The 19,476-nt window shown below is 36.9% G+C and overlaps 1 protein-coding gene and 1 long non-coding RNA gene across 9 annotated transcripts in view; one reads left to right on the forward strand and one right to left on the reverse strand.

The window, feature by feature from the left end:
* Window positions 1–19,476, forward strand: part of SLC24A2 (solute carrier family 24 member 2) — a 103,288-nt gene that overhangs the window by 73,037 nt on the left and 10,775 nt on the right. For 6 of the 8 annotated variants that reach the window (XM_090132685.1, XM_090132682.1, XM_090132687.1 and 3 more), the window contains 3 exons: window positions 1,547–1,597; window positions 6,580–6,675; window positions 8,780–8,868. In XM_090132685.1, coding sequence (XP_089988811.1) covers window positions 1,547–1,597; window positions 6,580–6,675; window positions 8,780–8,868 — 236 coding nt within the window. The remainder of the gene's footprint in view (window positions 1–1,546; window positions 1,598–6,579; window positions 6,676–8,779; window positions 8,869–19,476) is intronic. The other 2 variants (XM_090132688.1, XM_031610003.2) reach the window with 1 other exon arrangement.
* The window catches only part of LOC149913013 (uncharacterized), a 31,981-nt gene continuing 21,997 nt past the window's right edge, over window positions 9,493–19,476 (reverse strand). Inside the window, exons 2-3 of the long non-coding RNA XR_016462329.1 lie at window positions 15,110–15,315; window positions 9,493–14,353 (exon numbers count right to left, since the gene is read on the reverse strand). This is a non-coding gene — a long non-coding RNA (uncharacterized LOC149913013). The remainder of the gene's footprint in view (window positions 14,354–15,109; window positions 15,316–19,476) is intronic.

Here is a 19,476-nt window from a genome sequence, read left to right on the forward strand (position 1 = left end):
TAATTCTAGTGACAAAAATTATGTTTCAAGAGTAAGAACAGTATTACGGAACAATATATGTATTATATACTATTATAAAAGAGTATGTTAAATTATTTATTTAATGATATGATTTTTAGCCCAAACAGAGACTTAAAGTAAATTCAATGGTCATACTTATGTGCAGATAACAGACAGCATTGTACAAGCAGGAGTATGCCAATATTTGTAATTGGTTTTATTAAAGTATGTTCATGAAGCAATTTTTACAATCAATCACAATTCATTTAAAAATGTAGCACTGTATTATCCAGTTACACAGCTTTTGTCTTTGCACTGAATTAAATGTTCTTTTGGAAAATGTAGGAATCCAAGAATAGATCAAAAATTAGAGTCTTTCAAAGTATCAGCCTTATGTATCATCATGTTATTTTACAGTTAAGAAGTAATGGCCAGACCTCCAGTGAATTCACTTATGTGGAAAAATACTGAGAAATCATGAAGTGCATCAGCTAAAAGTAAAACAAATGGCCAGCATTTTGTATTTAAATTCTTAAGAGGTTTCATAAACATGAAGAGGGAGTATTTCCAAAGAAAACTTCACTATTGAGCTGTTTAGTATCCATTTTGTATGATTACACCCTGTCAAAAGGTTGGATGTTCAGAATCTAAATTGTAAAACTTTACATGAAATTAGCAACCAAAATCATCCATAAATTCCTCAGCAGATTGCTTAAAAATTCTTCCTTGTGCTTATTTTTTCCTGTCCTTTTTGAAGAAATTTGAAAGCAGTACTAACTATTGAATTTATATGTAAGCAAAACTTAAAGGAAAACATAACATTTTCACACCGAAATGAGGTGTAAAGCAAAATCTGTAATAAATTAAAAAAAAGACTATATCACACAGAAAAATAAACATAGCCCTAAAGATCTAGAGATCTCTGCATTGCCTTTGCTCTGCCCTGAGAGTCTGTAATAATTCATTCTATTAAGATCTAGTTAATGATTTAATGAATTTAGGTCCCATAACTCCCAATAAAGTGAGTAAATACATCTTTTCTGACTTCACAAATGACGAGAATGGTCAAGTTAAGCAACCCCTTTGTAACAAGCCATCAAGTCAGAACAATGTGTGTGAGATGGTATTACACACAACTCCTGACATTATGTTTTTTGTGTGTTTTGGACATGTAAGTATTTGTGTGTATGGCCTGAGACCTGTTAAATAGTTTAGTTTCCAAAGCTCCTGCTGATCTAGTCCTGTCAAGGTTTATTATGCATTCCCAAATATAGGGACACCAAATTGGTAATCACCTTGACAAGGTTGAATTGTAGATTCCCGCGCTTCTTCTAACACACTCTTGCAAGTTGCTCTTCTAAAATAGTGACTTGTGAAATTTCAGGGGGTGGAAAGGCACTTCCATTTCTGTAATCTATGTGTCACTGTCCTGCAGAATTTTTCTCATTAATCACTGTTGAAGTTTATGAAGCACATGCAAAAACATGTACATTTCTTGAATGTCTGCTGGTTCCTTATCTTTGTGTCTTTTACTGTGATGTTGTAGAGCTTGGATCATATGGAAACCTAAAATATTATGACACAATGACTGAAGAAGGTAAGAAATACTTTAGAATTGTTTGTATCAGCTTTTTTCGAAGCCTTTTCTGTGTTTACATTTCCTTTCATTTTTCTTTGTTCTGTTTTCAGTTTCTCCATTTTTGAATGATTCCTTTTTGCATGACCTCATTGGCAGTGCAATCAGCTGTGGTTCTTTTTTTCAGGTTTTTACTTTCAACTTTTCAGTTTTGCTACTTTCAGATAAGGAAATACAGCTAAAGAAGAATGTACATGCAAAACCACACTGATAAGTTACGTATTGCAGTATAGCATGAATTATAAATGCTCATCTTGTAATATTTTACAGTGCATTCAGGAAGATTGTTTATGGATGTTGAAATCACTTGGCTAAAACTATCAGCTTGAGAAAAATTATGTACTGACTTTAGCTTACTGTATTATTCAAAAGTAATGAATGAATTCTGAAAAGTAGGCATGCGTATTCATGGAAAATTAATTACACGCTTAATTGCAATGCAGAAGGTATTTAACTTAAAATCCTGATTCTAACAATACAGGAAGGAAGTAATTAGGGCCTATATCAGGGCTCACTGAAATCTTGGGGAGTTCTGCTAATAAAAAGCATTATAGTTTACTATATTGATTCAGAAGTGCAGTTTCTTAGTTTCCCCCACATTTTCAGTCTGAATGCATCAGCATTTCTGTAATTCAGAATTTTCCAGGCCTGAGTTCTGAGTTCTATAATATCAAGGCTGTTGTTCAACTCTTCGGCTAGGATGCCTGGCAGATGGTTCTGAGTGCTCAGATAAGTAGTTAGTGGCCTGTCTGAGGAGAGGAATAAGGTTGAGATCTGTTGAAAGGTTAACTACCTATCCCTACTTATTTTTAATGCTGGAAATAAAAAGTGAAGAGCTTATTTTCTCTGTATTTATAAACACGGTCATATTCAAGTTTAGATTACTACCTAGTTTAGATTGATCTTGATGTTAAAAAGTTTATAGAAAACCTTCATTACAGACTTACTCTTGGCCGTGAGTGGTAACTTTTGACTGCTTCTCGTATGTGCTGCTGCTGCTCAAATAAATCCATATTATTCTGGAGCCATCTACAAAAGATGGTTCCTTTTAACATTGACAGATGCAGGTTTCTTCTGGAGCAGGCATGACCATCAGCTTGTAGGGCAGCCTAGGAGCACCACTCTTAATTGCACAGATTCACTGTCTGATTCACGGGGTTGGTTCCAATATAAGAGATAATTCTTGAGAGGAGATTTTACCTAGCAAACATCAGTCTCTGTGTTGTTTAAAAACACTTCTGAAGGACTCTGAAGTGTCTGAAATGAGTAGTCAACTGAAGCAATTAAGATGAGGCTACCAGAAATAAAGCTTTTGCAGTATGTCTCATCTCAGTGTTTTTTCAAATCAAGCTGTGAATGTCATTTCTTGTTCTAGCTTCAGAGTTGGATAGGATATGTTAAAGTTCTTATATTTTATTCCATAGTATTAAACCTGCCATTGCAAAATCAATTTCTGCATAAGTTGTCTTCAGTTTTTCGTAAATCCTATTATGTTAGTTAAATATAGCTACTTGTGGGAAAATATCCTTGCAAGTATGCTATGTATAATATATTACTTATTATTACTGTGCCTACACTGAAGTAATGCTATTAATATTCAATGTCACCTCAGAAAGCCCTCCTCATGAATAAACAATCAAAGAGCATGCTGTAGCAGTAGCTAAAATCCAGTAGCAAAAATCTTTCAGTAACAAAAAGAAGGAAGGAAGCTCTTTGTCTAAGGAGTATTAACACTGACAAGAGTCTATGATACAATTTCGCTTAAGCACAACTGTCATCATCATTTTCACGTCTTTCATAAAGCAATAATGAACAGAGTACCCCAGAAGCTGCAGTTAGATCAAAGTGCAGTATATTTTCAGCTCCCTATTGAATATTCAGAAGTATAATCCCTACACACTCCTCATCGCACTTATTTTCATCATCACTTTCTTGCTTTATTTTCTTTTTTTTCCCCTTGAATTAGGTTTTTATACATCTTGTGCATTAAGTTAGCCACAGAAACATGTAAAACCAGTTGCAGATCTCTAGTTTTTTCTAATGTCATACAACCTTACCCCCGGACCTCCAAGCCCTGAGTGGAGATAAGCAGCAGATTTTTCATCCTTTGGTGGAGAGAGAAGCACAAGCACATCCATTTTTGTAGACAAAAGTGGCAGGTGGCAGTAGCAGATACAGCCAGAGGGCCTCTGGGCTCCATGTTTTTGAATCTGATCTCCATTTTATTTGCTTCTTCTTGGTCAGAAATTGATTTTATATTAATTGCTGATTAATCAATTGCCCAACTCAAAGAAGTGATAGACCATACCAGATGGGAAAAAACCCTTGCAGTAGTCCTGTGCTGTCTAGTAACGTCAACCAACAGCCTAGGACATGACAAAACTACTTTTATTTTCAGGTGGCACTTCTGCAGCATTTTACAGTTCAAGCTGAAATCACATGAGATGAATTTCCGCAACTGATCAGTTGACACCCCTCAGATGTATTTCACAATTGGGCACCAGCAGGACTGGAATGCACAGTTCTGACTGCTCAGCGGCCACAGATTTGATGTCTTCTGACACATGAAAGCGTGGCTGTGGTGCTGGTTCTGCATAGATGTAGTAGAGTGTGTTTGATCTGAGACTGAGAAGTAGACAAATTGTAAAGTCTTAAATTTTTAAACAAGTGAATTTCTAAAGATAAATTACTTTTCTGTAAAATCAGAGGCTTCTCATGCAAGGAATCTGTAGTCTGTAATTTAGGTTGTAGTCGAAGGATTGCATTTTTTAGTATATTCATGATCAGCAAGAGAATCTCTTCCTTTGGATGCCAGCTGGAGTTACTCATGCAGATCAAGGTGTATGTATTATACAATAGTGATTTATTTGCATATATTCAAATATAACCAATTTAGTTTTGAGCTACCTTCTCTGCTAATCATCTGGCCTTGATCTCTTGTTCCTTCTGAGCTATCCTTTCTAAACTAAAATGAACTGCAACATCTGTCAGAGTTCAGCAAATCTAGATTAAATAAGTATTTTCTGGAACAAATATCCTATTTCAGTCTGTGCTGTCATATATTTTCATCAGTCTAGACACTCGTGGCACCAGTTGCTGTGAAAAGTATGCTTGGGTATAAAAACCTACAGCATGTAGGAAATACGTACTTCTGACTTCTCCTAAAACAAGAATGATAACATTAAATTCCTGTGGGTTATTTTAGTAATGACACCAGAAGTCAAGAGAAAAAGGACACGCAAGGTCTGTGCCTAAGCCAAGATCCTTGGGGCTTTCTGAAATTTCCTGAGGTAGTTCTTTTTCCATGTGGTCTGTCCTTCCCCTTTGCTGAACAAGGTCTGTTTTGGTTTGTTTGAAACTTACAGATAAAAAGTGAAGGCAAACGGAAGGGAGAGTCATAGGCCTGTCTGTGTTCTTTTACTTCTCACTGTCTTCAGACAGACTGGTGTTACTTTTTTTCCAGCAATGAAACTTCAGTTTCATGTTTTTGGTACTTGGTTTTATGTCTTTTAATCATTTACTCCCACTGTTGGTTACCTACACTGAGCACTATATGCAATGAAAAGATAGGGGTGCTGAAGGGATAATACTGCTTATTAGGACTTGGTGATGTTTTAATTCTTTCCAAATGATTTGTTGTTGATGTGAGAATTCCACTTCCAAGTGAATGGTAACTGCTAGTCCCTATGTACTGTGCATTTCTGCATCTATAAAGATTTTAATACATGCATTTTAACCTATTTCTTGTGATGGTGTAATTTCTGATAATCTTTGATTTGTGAGAAGGGAAGAGACGATTTCTTTCTTAACCAACAATTGTTTCTTGTATGTATTTTATTTTAACCTGGAAACAGTGATCTGTTATCCAGCTACTTGTGTTCATCCATGACTAGTAGTATTTTGCATTGCTAATCAATTATGTGATTCCACTGAAATATATTTTGACCTTAAGCCTGCTGTCTTTTTTATTTCAGTGTTGATTTTCAGTGTTTCAACTGTGGAATTTTAAACTGGAGATGAATAGCTAAAAACTGCAAGGCCACTGTCTAATAATATCTACTTTAGTCAACAACTTATACTTTAAAAAAGAGAAAAGAAGTCCTAAAGAGCAAAATAAATGAGGATGCAATAGAGAAGGGTGCATACAGCATCTGTCTACAACACATATGCTGTCATAAGCTATCCAAAGAGCTCTTACATAGACAGATCAACTAGAGTGGAGCAAGGAGTGAATTTGTTTTGCTTAAGTTTGCCTAGTTTGACATTGCCTAGTATGAATGTATCATTTAGAAATGCTTGATCAGTGAAGAGCAATAGGACTTGGGCCTTTATCTTAGGAGGAGATGAGTTGCCCTGAAGGCAGCTGTATAGTTAACCTCATGGAAAACAACATAGTGAGATGGAAATTTTCCTTTGAGAGGCTGGCATGGAAAGAATTTGTTCTGAAGATTTCGTCTTTCCTATCTGAAGTATCAGTAGAATTTATGGGGATGTAGCTGAGTGCAAAGTGACAAGGTTGACCACACCCACCATGATGTGGTATATGGGTTCATCTTAAATTCTGTGTTACTGTGCTACTAACTGAGACCCGAAACTGTGTGTAGTTGTTTGTAATATCTGTATTCGTCTCTACTCATCTTCTCTTTAGCCTCAGATCTTACACCAGTAGTTTTTTAGGTGGAACTTTACTTCAGAAGAAATGCTGGATTCCATTTCTTGTTCTACTTATTGCAGAGTTCTCAAAGCAGGGGAAGAAAAAAAAACAACAGACAAATGAAAAAGCATTAGTAAGAACATCAAATAGTGTTGAATAGCGTTTGCTGTTTGGGGAGGGTTAGAAATGGGTTATTTGCAATGATTTTTGGATCCTAAGCTATGGCAAAAAAACTTTGCCTCTCAAAATATCTGCATCTGCATCTGAATATAATAATGCTTCCTTTTAGGAAAATTCAAGGAGAGGGCCTCAATTCTGCATAAGATCGCCAAAAAGAAGTGCCAGGTAGAAGACAGTGAAAGGCAGAATGGAGCTGCTAATCATGGTGAGTGCAGCCATGCAGATCTATTGTGTGTTCTTGAGACTGTTTTTCACTGTTTCATTTTGCTTGTGAATCCTTAGAGGTGAATTCCTCTATCTGCTTCGTTTTTACTGTCTTGCTAAACATATTCTGATTCCCTATAGAAAAGAGAATGAAATCCAAAGACAGTACAGCAGTTAAGTGCAAGATGAGAAGGTCTGATTTGGAGGTAGACAGCCTCCTAGGAGGGCTGAAGAGATAATTGCAGTGCTGATTTTGGACAAGTGAGGAACTGGCAGAAATAAAGATGCAAAACTTACCTGCAGCTTGCATGTCAAAATTCAGTGAGTTTATTGAGCTGTGAAAGGTTGATGCAGAGGCAGATTGCTGTTGTTGTTCCCTGTAATCTGCCTGTTCAATCCATAAGTCTAAAGAGAGTACTGACTAAGCTCTGTGGTTTCTCCCTGTCTGCGTTACTGAACTACTTGCACAAGCAGAGGACAGCAACACCATTACAGTTACCTCAGCCCCAGTGCAGTGCTGCTAAAGGAAAAGTTTTGTTAATCAGTTTTGCAAAATAAACACCATCCCCATAATCCAAACATATAGCTGAGGTAGTTCTCAGGTGATTTATAGCATTACCAGCTCGTTTCCTGATGGTGCATTGCCCTGTTGTTCCATGTACCGAATCCAGCCATTACATGCATGTTTTACCTATCCAAAGGAAAACAATGTTCACCAGTTCTCATTTTATGGAGCTCTAAGAGTTTTCTAGAGAGAAAGTGAAACCTGTCAGAAGTTGCACACAAGTAGCTTCTATGTTATAGAGTGTATAGGGTGTAGTCTCTGTAGAACAAGAACCGCTACTCTAAGATGATACATGTTCTATGTAGTACATCCCCTGCCTCAAAAAGAAACAACCTTCCTATTTAAGATTTGATTTGTGAATCAAGTAGTTGTTGAAAGTCATTTAAGCCCATTTGTATTAAATGTACAGAATTAGCTTACAGTGGCTTTTCACTGAGGGCAAGAATTTGTCTTTTAGTTCAAAAGTTCCTATACCAAAGGGAAATCCATATTATCCTTTGTCTACCATGGCATATTCTCTGCATTAGAAAATCATATGCAAATATGTCTGATAAAAGCTGAATCATTTTCTCAAATGATACTTTCCTGACCTTGTGCTATGTTTAGACAAAATTTACATCCTCAGTCAAGCAACTGAATGGGACGCTGTTGATAAACCATAATGCTGAGTGTGGGGTTAAGAGACACATGCACTGAAATAATTAAAGACAGTCTGGCACTCAGCTTTGGCTGTGATCTCAGATTTTTAATTTAGAGGAATCTCAGGATAGCAGTAATGTAACTTGACAGCTGTATTTACTTACGTTCACAAGAGCATACCATAATGCACAATGAACTTGTATAAGACATTTCTTATTGCTATTCCCCATAACTTCAAATTGTCCAAGGGATTTTTGGCCATTGACGTTTCCATCTGGCACATACCAAAAGAGGTGATAGCTATTTGGAGAATTCCGAGATAGACAAAGTCAGAATAAATTTGAATAAATGTTCTGTCAGAAACTGAAGGCCCAATTTTATTCTTTTAATCCCTTTAACAGTTTTGCTCAAGGGCAATAGGATTCTGTTTTAAAGGTCATCCATTTATTCTCATCCTGTATTTTTGAAGAAGAAGGAACATTATTACATTTTGGAAATAACTTTCGAAATTGCAGAGGTTAGTGTGTTACAGAAGTTATTTCTTCTTGAAAGCAACCTCTCACTTGCATTCTTCGATGTGTAGAACATTATATATTGTAGTTTACCTGAAATGTTACACTCAGTTTAGCACAAGGAGCATGCAGTATTGTAAAGAATGTACATTTTTCTAGAACACGAGTCCCTCTATGATGGTTTCTTCAAACGCAAGTTTGCCACTTATAAGAATTTGATTCAAAATGTGGTCAAACAAAAGCCAGAATTTTGGTCTCTCCCTTTTTAAGGTTTGTCCATCATCAGTAGTTGATGATTTCAACAGACTGAATACATGACTGCAGTTTCACTAATAGGTTTGTTTAATATTGTGTTGTTTTCTTGCTCTTATTTATGGATAATAACACAGAGAAAGGTGCAAAAGTGGAAGTTGCGGTAACACCACCAAGTGACTCAGGACCAGTGCAGAATGGAATTGCCCATAACGTTGATGAAGAGGTTAGTGCTTTTTTAATTCTGATTTTTGTTTCTATATCAGTAAATATATTGCATGCTTGATTCTGCTTTTCACCAAAAATATGCCTCTTAAAAGCAAAAAGTTGCAAATAGGAAGTCTACAATAAATATAACCTTCATTTATTACCGAATACAATATATTATGGTTTGCTATATATAAAAACTGAAGTCTATTTGCACACGTATCTCTTGACCCAATGCCTTCCATGTCGGATAAGATAGTAGTCTAGAATGTATTCTTTTAGGAAATGCGTTTGTGCTCATCAGATAGCATGTTCACAGCCCTGAGCATAGCGAATGGAAATCGCTTGTCTGATTATCATGATACTGCACAGAACCTGTTCTCTTACGAAGGCAGCTTGTCACATGTGCTTCATAGCACATCGTTAAAAGTAGGTGCAAAGTAGGAGCAAGTGTGCAAACTTTTCCACTCTGTCTTCTGTTATCTTGGGGAATAAAAAATTAAGTTTTAATATAGCATCTTAGTGTTTCTGTGACTCTTCTTGTATATGGTTAAAATCTACATAAGAAGAAATGAAACACTTAAGTTGAGTTATTTTAGCATGTAAATTTTTAGGTAACTTTGTAACTAACTCACACCATGACTGGAATCACAGAATCACAGAAGGGCCAGGGTTGGAAGGGACTTCAAGGATCATGAATCTCCAACTACCCTGCCACATGCAGGACCACCAACCTCCACATTTAATACCAGACCAGGCTGCCCAGGCCCCATCCAATCTGGCCCTGAACATCTCCAGTGACAGGGCACCTCTAGGGAAATGGCTATATGAATAAACTGGTTTCTCTCTGAAGTTAGCTGTAATTATCAGGTGTAGCTGACTGATAAATTAGGCCTTCCCATGGTCTTTTATAATGACTTAGTTTTTTAAAATGCCACTAGTCTGACCTACAACCCAAGTAGGCAAGCAAGTGGAAAAAAGTGGTGAATTGATTTTGCTAAACTTGGACACTGCTTTTAGGCTGGAGCAGCCAAACCTACACAGGGAAAGAAAGTCTTGTTAAAAATAGTCTGTGACATGGAATTTTGCATAATGATTTTGTTTGTATATACTGACACAAGAAAGTTGTTTTTAGAGGTGGCTGAAAAGTGGCTTATGCCCTAGTATGATCTCCCCCATAATACAAATGAAGAGAACTGTCTTGCATTTACAAACAGAAAAATCATGCAAAAAATGCAATGCCTCTGGTTGGTTTTTTTTGGATCGTGCAAGGCTTTGGATTCAATATTTTAGCTGTTTTCACTTGCTTCATGTTTGACAAAAATTTTAGTCTAAATTAGAGATCATCCTGCTTTGTTCATGGCTGGAATATCACTGTAAGTAAAATTCTTTCCTAGAAAGGTTCTGCAAGCCATAGGGAAAAAGAAAAAAGAAAAATGATGTCCAAATAACAGTGTTTGTTTAGAAAGTTGGCTACTTTCTAAACACTTACCCTTTACAAATGGTATAATTTAACTGGAACATAAATATATCTGTATTATGTTATCCACCTTTGTGCGTCTGTCTGCAAGAATGAAAAAAAAGAATGAGTCTTTGGGAAAAGTATTTTTTTTACAAAGCTAGAGGTGGAGTAATGACATGATGGTTATGGCCAACAAGAGGGGTTAGTGCACTGCATCAGGCGAGAAGGCTTTTTAATTCTTTACTGTTTGAAGATAATTTTGGTCTTTGAGAATAGAAATGGAGAATCAGGATCTGCCCACAGAGATGGATGGTTTTTGATTTCCTGAGTAATTGAGTCTTTGATAATGAGTCTGCCATAGATAGGAGAACTTAGTAGAACATTAAATTACATTTTTTGTTGATATAAGCTCTACAGACTGATGTACCACTTGAAAGATCCTTATTAACCTAATAGAACATTACTCGTAAGTAAAAGAGCTGAGTAAAATCCTTGGCATAAAGAATCTCAGCACTCTACTTATATTCCACATTAATACTCATCATTTTAGGGTAAACTAGGTCATTTAACTTCAGCAAAATACATAATAAAATCCATAGCAGTGTGGTTTTCCAACTTCTGTTCACAAATGCCAGTAAAGGATAGCATAGGTGGTGTAACCTGTTTGGTAAAATAGTCTGTGCGATGTATGGTAACTCTGATAGACTCTAAGAGCACTCAGTAGCTTAACAAGGAAATTGATCTTGCTCTGACACATTTTTTGTACTGAAACTGCTCAGTGAAAACAAAGAAGGAAGAGTAATCTTAAGCAATCATATTTCACAGCAATGTCCTTATGCTATCATTTCACATTGTAATCAAGTGGTTCATGAGCTTGTTCAGAAATCAGCAAGGTCAGGCAGCCTCGTCCTTCAAGATAAAGTTTTCAATCTCAAACAACTTCAGGATAAGGAGGGAAAATTATTGTAGGAGTACATTACTCAGCAATGCTTTCTTCCTTTTCCTCCCATCTCCACTTAGATATTTTAAAATTTTGATGAGGGAGACTTTTGAATTTTTTGTTAATTTCAGCAAGTAAGTATTAGGTTGCTCTGAAAAGGTACTGTGCTGTATCAGAGGTGGGATACATTGTTTATCACTGCCAAAATGACAAGATGGAGCAAGTGGTGAAGCTTGTAACTGATGGAGGAGTGATTCTTCATTTTTAGCTCCATCAATCTGAAAGAAAGGATTTTAAGTATCTGCTGTTGCAGAAGAAAATAGCAGTCTCCTAATAACATTCTGAGATGGATCATGCTGGCTCCCTCCCAAGTGGCCTTTCTAATTTTGTCCTCTTCCAGTGATAACCCAACAGTTGCTTCTATCTCAGTCTGCTTCTCTAACTGATGCGTTGGAACTTATTTTGTAATTTAAGTATATTAATGGAATTCTGAAAAAAGTTGCAATAAGAATAGTCTACTTGTTCATGCTATGTACGTAACAGACAAATAGATCTCTGTGATACTTAGGTCCCTGCTTCACTGAGAGGCTCCCTGGCTAATCCCTCCTGTACAGGGAGCTTTTCTCAATTCATTGCCTAGGTTTTTGTGCACAGTTTCTTGGTACACCTTCCCAAGATGTGGCTTCACCCTGAAGCTAACACTTGCTTTTTCTTGATGAACAGCGTATCTAATTTCTTTAGTTCTAAATGAACAACTCTGCAACATGAAGTTACTAATGTTTTCAGTGATTCAGAAGTCTGTCTAAACAAACTTATGAACCACTTACGAACCACTGAGATACTTGAAGTTAACAAAATGCAGTGGATCTTAAGTAAGCAGTTTAAGAACAGAAAGGGAGAGAGAAAAGAAAAAAAAAAAAAAAAGACAATATGAAGAGTAAAGGTCAGTAGACACAAAAGCAAAGAAAAACAAGATCCTCATCTACTCCCACTGTCATCTAAGGGAAGTGTGCTTCCTGTAGAGGGAAAACATTCAATCGAAGCTTGGTGAAATGTGAAGTCTGCATGTTCCTCATACATTGCATCCTCTGGCTGCTTTTATAGCTGTTCATCATCTCAGGAAGCAAGAAGAATAAAGAAAAGAGAAGTGCAAACTCAGTACTCTTCCCTTTCTTTCTATTTAATATATTGACCTCGTAGAAGCTAACAGGATTACTACTGGTTATAGAGTTATAGAGTTACAGACAACAACGGAATCACACAAAGCAGCATTCAAAAGACCTTGTTATTTGATGAGGATTAGAATTAAAGGAGGGGAAATGGGTTATTGCCCTGCTGGGACTTTTTTCTACCTTTTCCAAACTTTATGCAGACACTGGGTAACCCTAGGAAATAGCATATCTTCAAAGACAATGGTATAAATGCTAAGAGCACCTTTTATCAGAGACATAATACTGAAGGTGTGGGATAGTGTGCTAACTAGACCATGACAATAGTTTTGTTTCTTTCTTCCACAAGAACTAGCACATTACAGCTCTGTCTTGACCAACAAATACTCTTGAATTTTGATCTTTTTAAGTACAAGCAATCACCATTTTACCCTAGGAACGTCATTTTCTTCTGGTTTGGTAGTACAATTAATTCTGATGGCATGAATTTTTTTAAGCAAAAGAAATTTTGTGGTTTCAGAATTTGGAAATGCAATATAAGATTTACTTCTCTGCAGTCTGCCATTTGTGTATGTCCAAATAGATGGTTTGTAAGTGTTTGTTTAGACAGACTTCTGAATCACTGAAAACATTAGTAACTCCATGTTCCAGAGATGTTCATTTAGAACTAAAGAGATTAGATATGCTGTCCTTCTAGAAGAACCAAGCTGCAAATATGTGTCTGGGGAAAAAATACTGTTCTGAAAACTGTGGGCTAAGATATGGATGTTTCCACACAGTGTGTCATCAAGTATTCCTAAAACATGATTGTACTGAGGGATCTAAAAGGTTTATATAGGGTTCTAATAATCTATCCCCTCCTGTCAAGTTCTGTTATGGTCATCATCCTTTGTCTCTCTTGCAAACAAACACAGCCCAAATCCACTGATTCCAGGAAATTCATTTCTCATCTTGCTACCATAAGCTTCTGCACAACAAGGTGAACTCTATTTTGCAGCTGCTTTCAGGAATTTAGAGTGGCTTTTCAGAAAATGTCCCCGAAAATTCAATCATTTGTCCCAGACAGCAATACTCTTGAAATACCACTCTCATTGAAAGCAGCAGCCAATCTCCTATATTTTGATAAAACCAGGATCACCCTGGGGGCAGGATGGACAGAAGTTTGTGGTCTCTTTCCCAGCCCATTAGGGAACAATACCTCCTTCCATCATAAAATCTGCAAGATGTTCCTGCTTCATTTGCTGCCAGAAATTGCTTTCCCTCCTGCTGGATATTCCATCTTCCTTGGGGATTTTGTTCTACTTGCTGCATTCTTCCTTTTAACCTTTATCAGGTTGCCACAAAGGAGAAAACTCTGTTATACGAAACTTCATAGAGCAGTACTGAGTGTGTGTGAGGAAATGAAAGAAGACTAAAAGGACACTGGCAGTGTCTCGTTAAATGTTTTATAGGGTGTCCTTCAGAGAAATGATCCTTTTGAGAAGTCCAATTGCCTCCCCTCCACCCACTGCCACCTTCTTAACAAGCATTTGATTAAGTGTGCTCAATCATAGTCGTTTTAGCCAGTAGCTTTCCTAAAAATAGCTCCCTGGCTGGAGATAACACCTCTTCCTCCCACCCACGTGCATACACACACACGCGCACACACATGCACATACGCACACTTTTATTCGTTTCCATGGTAACTCCACTGGAAAATGTTTACATGCCAACCATAACACTTACCTGAGAAACTGGGTGATAAGGTGTATTTTGCTTTCCCCATCGAAGAGCAGCAGCACAGTATAAGTGTATTTCAGGACAGAGTCTCTGAAGGAGGCAGCTCTCCCCTACCATGGAGTCCTCGTCAAATTAAGATGATTTGAATCCAAGTGGCGTTGCCTTCTCTGTCATAAGCTATAATTCTTGAGCTATATAAAGCGTTTCCATTTATCTGAGAGATGGTAAAGAAGATGAGAGCAGCATTTGTTGGAAGACGGTGATATATTCCGGCATGCCTGGCATTTTTATCATCATTAAAAATATGTTTTTCTAATGCAAAAACTCTTTTCAATTGCCACATTCAGCCTAAAATAAATGCCAGCATCTTGTTTGCCAATGAAACTCTTTGTAACATTGCATTACACTGCCATCAAAATGGATTATTCTTTAATTTCCTAAGGCTACTTAATTGCATATTCCATGTGTTTTTTTTCTGCTGTATGCCATTTTGACTTATCTGAAAACTAGGGCAGGGGAAAATGGAGCGACACAAAGGCTTATTCTTCAACTGTATCACCATAGCACTATAGCTGTTACTTCAGCTGCTGGGCTGGCTTTTGACTATTACAGTCTATTTCTTTTCCATTTTCCCAAAGAGTTTCAGTAGTTACCTGGGCATAGAAGACTGCATATAAGCTCTGGCAATTGTGCTTTAAGCTATCTGGACCAGAGCCCGGGAGGGCAAAGGTTGCAATAACAGAATCTGGACCAAATACCTACTTGTGCCTTGCTCATTCCCACAGGCTTCTCTTGAAGTGTAGTTATTTTCAGTCAGTTCACGGTCCAGAAATGATTAAGAAAAATTGACTGCACTAGAACATCAATCTATATATTCTAAACATATTTTAAAAGCTGAGGGATTTTATTTTACTCCCTTCTTGAATTTTCCTCCAAAATGTGAAAGGAAAGCCATTGTTTTTTGACTTACCTACTCATTAGAAATTGCATGCCACCATGCAATTTCTCACTTTCCTTCACATGTTTTTCCAAACAAGATGTAATAGGAAATAAATGCACAATCCAAATAAAACACTGGAAGATTGAAGCAGACATGAGGCAGAATTCACAGTAGGGCTCCAGTAACCTTCATCCTCTGCCTTTCTGGTGAAATAAATGAATATGAGAATTTCTATTCTAAAGAAAGAAAAAAAAAAAACAACACATCAGCTTCAGTACTGAAAGTCAGTACTGCACCTGAGACATAACATTTTGAGGCTACATAATTGTCTATTGATTTGCTAATTGTAAGGCGTTTGACTGTACAGAACTCCTCACTCTCAAGAAAAAATGTAGTTCAACAGTCCTTTACGCCACTATCAGGCAAATAAATAATTGCATTTGTTTAGGTGGTACTGCATCTATAGTTGCACAAGGAATTTGAAGTCTTAGTCTCCTTTCTGTTGGATTCCTGATGCTATTTGTTTGCTGATTAATGATACCGGATATCAAAATGTGCAGTAAATGTACAACCAGGAGAATTTATGGCTAAGCTCTTCAGCTGAGTTATTGTAACAAACTAACCCCCAGAATATAATTCAAATGCTCTACCTTTTGTAAGATACGGGCTAATTGGTAAACAGCAGCAGACTCAGGATTTCAGATAAGCTTGAGGTGGTTCATTTTACTTGTTTTCCATGTTTTACTACAACCAGTTAAAAATATATATTAAAATGCAGTTTGGTGTTGTTCCAGATAAGCAACTATTTTTAGTAAGATGATAAATTTTGAGTGTGAGCATCCAAGGAAACAACTTTCTGATGTTTGCAGGAAGCACTGTCTTACACTGTGACTTCAGTAGATGGTGGTTGCTACAAGCTGTTGTTTACAAACAAAATAGCTATTGATGAAAGGTCTCCATATGTTTGTGTTGATTGTATAAAGTATAAATAAGTATATATTGTATAAAATCTTCCCAAAGATTGTATAAAAATCGTTGGGAAGATTTTCTGGGGGGATTGGCAGAAGTCATCAGGTCAGTCCTGAGCAAACCTGTAAGATTTCATCTGTGGGATTACAGACAAGTTTTAGATGATATTCTTTGTTGAAGGAAGTGTGAAAGATGGAAGCTGGGGAGGTTGGTGCCTTTTTCATTGTTAATTATGAGTTAGAATTAAAACTGAAGTAGCAAGAATAAGATTATGAGTATGTGTGTGTTCATTTAGAAAGAAATGTTGAAAGAATATTTGTTACAGATACTGAAAGGTAACATTTAACAGAATCACACTTCTTGCTTCATTTCTTCAAAACAGGGAATCAGAACTATATTTTTTGGTTATTTACAGGTATGCTCCACTAACCATAGTAGGATATGCAAGGGGAGTGTTTGCCCATTAGAGAATTAATTTGGTAGTTACTAATTAATTCTTATTAGGGTACCATATCCATCCCTTCTAGGCATGAGTATACATATAACATTAAGGACAGAAGTGTGTACGTGACAAAGTCCCAAGCTCAGCAGGAAGAAACTAGGATACAGTAAACAAAGGGTGGAAAGAATTACGACAGCTAATGAGAATTTCATGGAAGCGCACTAGTAACTATTGTAAATAAAAATCAAATGCAGCTTTTGGCTAGGCTTTTAATTTGTGGAAGATGAAGATGTACCACACAATCCAGTACTTCTTCTTTCAGTCCCCACGTGTGGCTATTGCCAGAAGCAAGGTGCTGACCACAACAAGCTCTTGGCTATTTCTGTCCTCCTAGCCCAGTCGCTGTTATCATCAAAAACCAGAAATTTTGCATTACTTTATCTTCTGTTTCCTCCGAAGTACGTACTATCTACCAGAGATGAACCATTTAATGTAGTTAGGGAAAAGGATTTCAGGTGATCATACTGATTAAAAGAAACTGAAACTATTGCCAGTTGTTTCTACAAGAATTAATATATTTAATGACTATTTAGAACACTCAGAATTCTTGTGATTTGTAATGCAAATATACTCATGTATTTACATTTAAGGATAAAATTGCATGTTTATTTGCATATTCCAGACCATCCTTACAGATACCGTAATGAATTTGGAAATGTGGGAGAACTGTAATTGTTCATAGTGCTTCAGGTTTTACTTCACTATAATATGATCTATGTTTTTTTTTGTGACAGCAGTTAAATTTGGGTTAAAATGAAACTTTGTCTATCCAGTTGAATAATTTCAGAGTTCATAAGGTCAACTAATGCAACTTTCCCATATAGTCACTGCAGTATCTTTAAACCTATTTAGCTGCAGTATTAATACCAAGGGAGTGAGTTTTAGGGTAGGGTTTATTTGCCTACATAGAAATGGCTAACACCGCCTGAGATGGCCTAGACAAACAGATTCTTGCAAAGCGGTGGCAGATACGTTGTAAACTAGCAGAATATTCTAAGCTTCTGATCGAGCATCTGGAGGTCAAGTGGAATGCTGGAAGGCACCCAAGGCATATCCATTTGTTGATAGCTGAATTCCACCATGTATATCATATTATCATTATGTTTGTCTTCTTAGCATTGAAGAAGGGAATTGTACATAATATTCTAAGTGTCGAGTTTTTGTCATACCATCTAAAAGTGATAAAAATGTGGTTTTGGTATTAGTTCCTACAACCTGTGTCTATGCATATTCAGTACATTCATGTATATTACCGATAGGCTGAAACCACAGATACTGCGAGCAATCTCTACCATAAATCCATTCTAAGTCATCCTGTATCACTGCTCCTTAGTCCAGAGCATGACATCCACATTTGTACAGCTTTGTAGCTGTGAAAATTATTTCTCTTTCATTTCTTCAGCCTCAGTGGATGGTTAAACATTGTTTTGAAGTCCATACAAGCTATGTTTACAGCTGTGTTTTACATACTTCCACCAATTTTTGGAAGGTCAGCATTTGAAAACCAATTTTAGTGGAGGGTTGTGAGATTTAGCAGAGGATTATTAGAGTTAGGATAGTATGGTTAGGCTGTGGTTGGACTCGATGATCTTTAAGGTCTCATCCAACCTGAGCAATTCTGTGATTCTATGATTCTATGAATTGTTGACTCTGCTTTATGGAATAGGAAGTGCAGATGCAGTCTCTAGCACCAGTAACGTATCTTATAGTTACAGTAGCAGGGAAAATGTTTTTGCCCTCCTCCACTCTGAGTTTGCATTTGGACTTAGATTCTGAGTTGTAGTTGTCCTGGGAAAATGGAAGAGTACAACCTGAAAGTGAAAGGTCTTACACAGGCAGAGCAAGGTTTCCCAGGACACATCTGATAGACCTCCAGACATAATTCTTTGTGCTGCTTTGCGACTGTCGTTTGTATTACCCTTGTGTAGGACAAGTGCTGAAGTACCACTGCATGAACATGGTGCAGACTTGTATGCAAACTCCGACTAATGTAAAGATATTGTTACGATTAAATATACTTGTTAATCATGGCTAATTTATAAATACAACAATTCAGAAAGTATTTTGTCATTCAGTACTCTTTTATAAAGCAATTGGTTATGGAGTTTTATTCCTGCTGAGTCGGCTCATTGAATTATATACATGCCACTCAGAAAAGGTTACCTAGGCAACACATTGTTGGTCCTTTTATGCTGAAATTTTACCTCAGTCATCAATTTTCAATGCTGAGCATCTAGCTCAGTTTGATTTTTCCCATCTCAGTAGCATCTATCAGGATGGAAAAAGAATGGCTTAATTTATGGAGAAATAAACCCATAAACTCTTGCACTAACACAGTCCTCCTAAGGTCAGAATTCAGTAAGTTATGGCTGTGAGGTAAAAGTCATCTGCTGGCTTTGGTAAAAAGCTAAAAGCTGGAGGCAAAGCTGCTCAGGAGCCATTTTAGTGCCATGTGGACTGTTACACATTGTGTCTGCATGTTTTTTTCTAATCTATTAATGACAATAGCAGTTATGACCTAGTCACTTTACTGTTGTCTTACAGTCACATAAATCGAGTTTCACAAAATGTAGGTGTTAACAAAACGTAGTCTTCTGTTGACGTCAATACATAATCTACAAAGTAGCTGCAGTCTGTTGTCGGTCTCCGTGTCAGGAGAAAAACAGGGGCTTACCTCAGTCTGTCGGTGTCAGGTCTGTCACAGAGTCATACTGCTCCATGACAAGAACAACTGAGGAGCTGAAGAGTATTCAGCAATTAATTGTTGAATAATTTACAACACTCCAGCCATAGAAGCCATCCCACTATGGCTCCAGGATTCCAATAAGATCATAATCCTGTAGGTGTGCACATCTCTTAACTTCTTGCTCATTCCTCATGCTACTCTTTTTCGAACTACTTTAGTTTTCATGGAACACTCTTAGAA

This window comes from Phasianus colchicus, chromosome Z, assembly GCF_987193195.1.
Source record: "Phasianus colchicus chromosome Z, bPhaCol1.hap1.1, whole genome shotgun sequence".
NCBI classification, from domain to species: Eukaryota; Metazoa; Chordata; class Aves; order Galliformes; family Phasianidae; genus Phasianus; species Phasianus colchicus.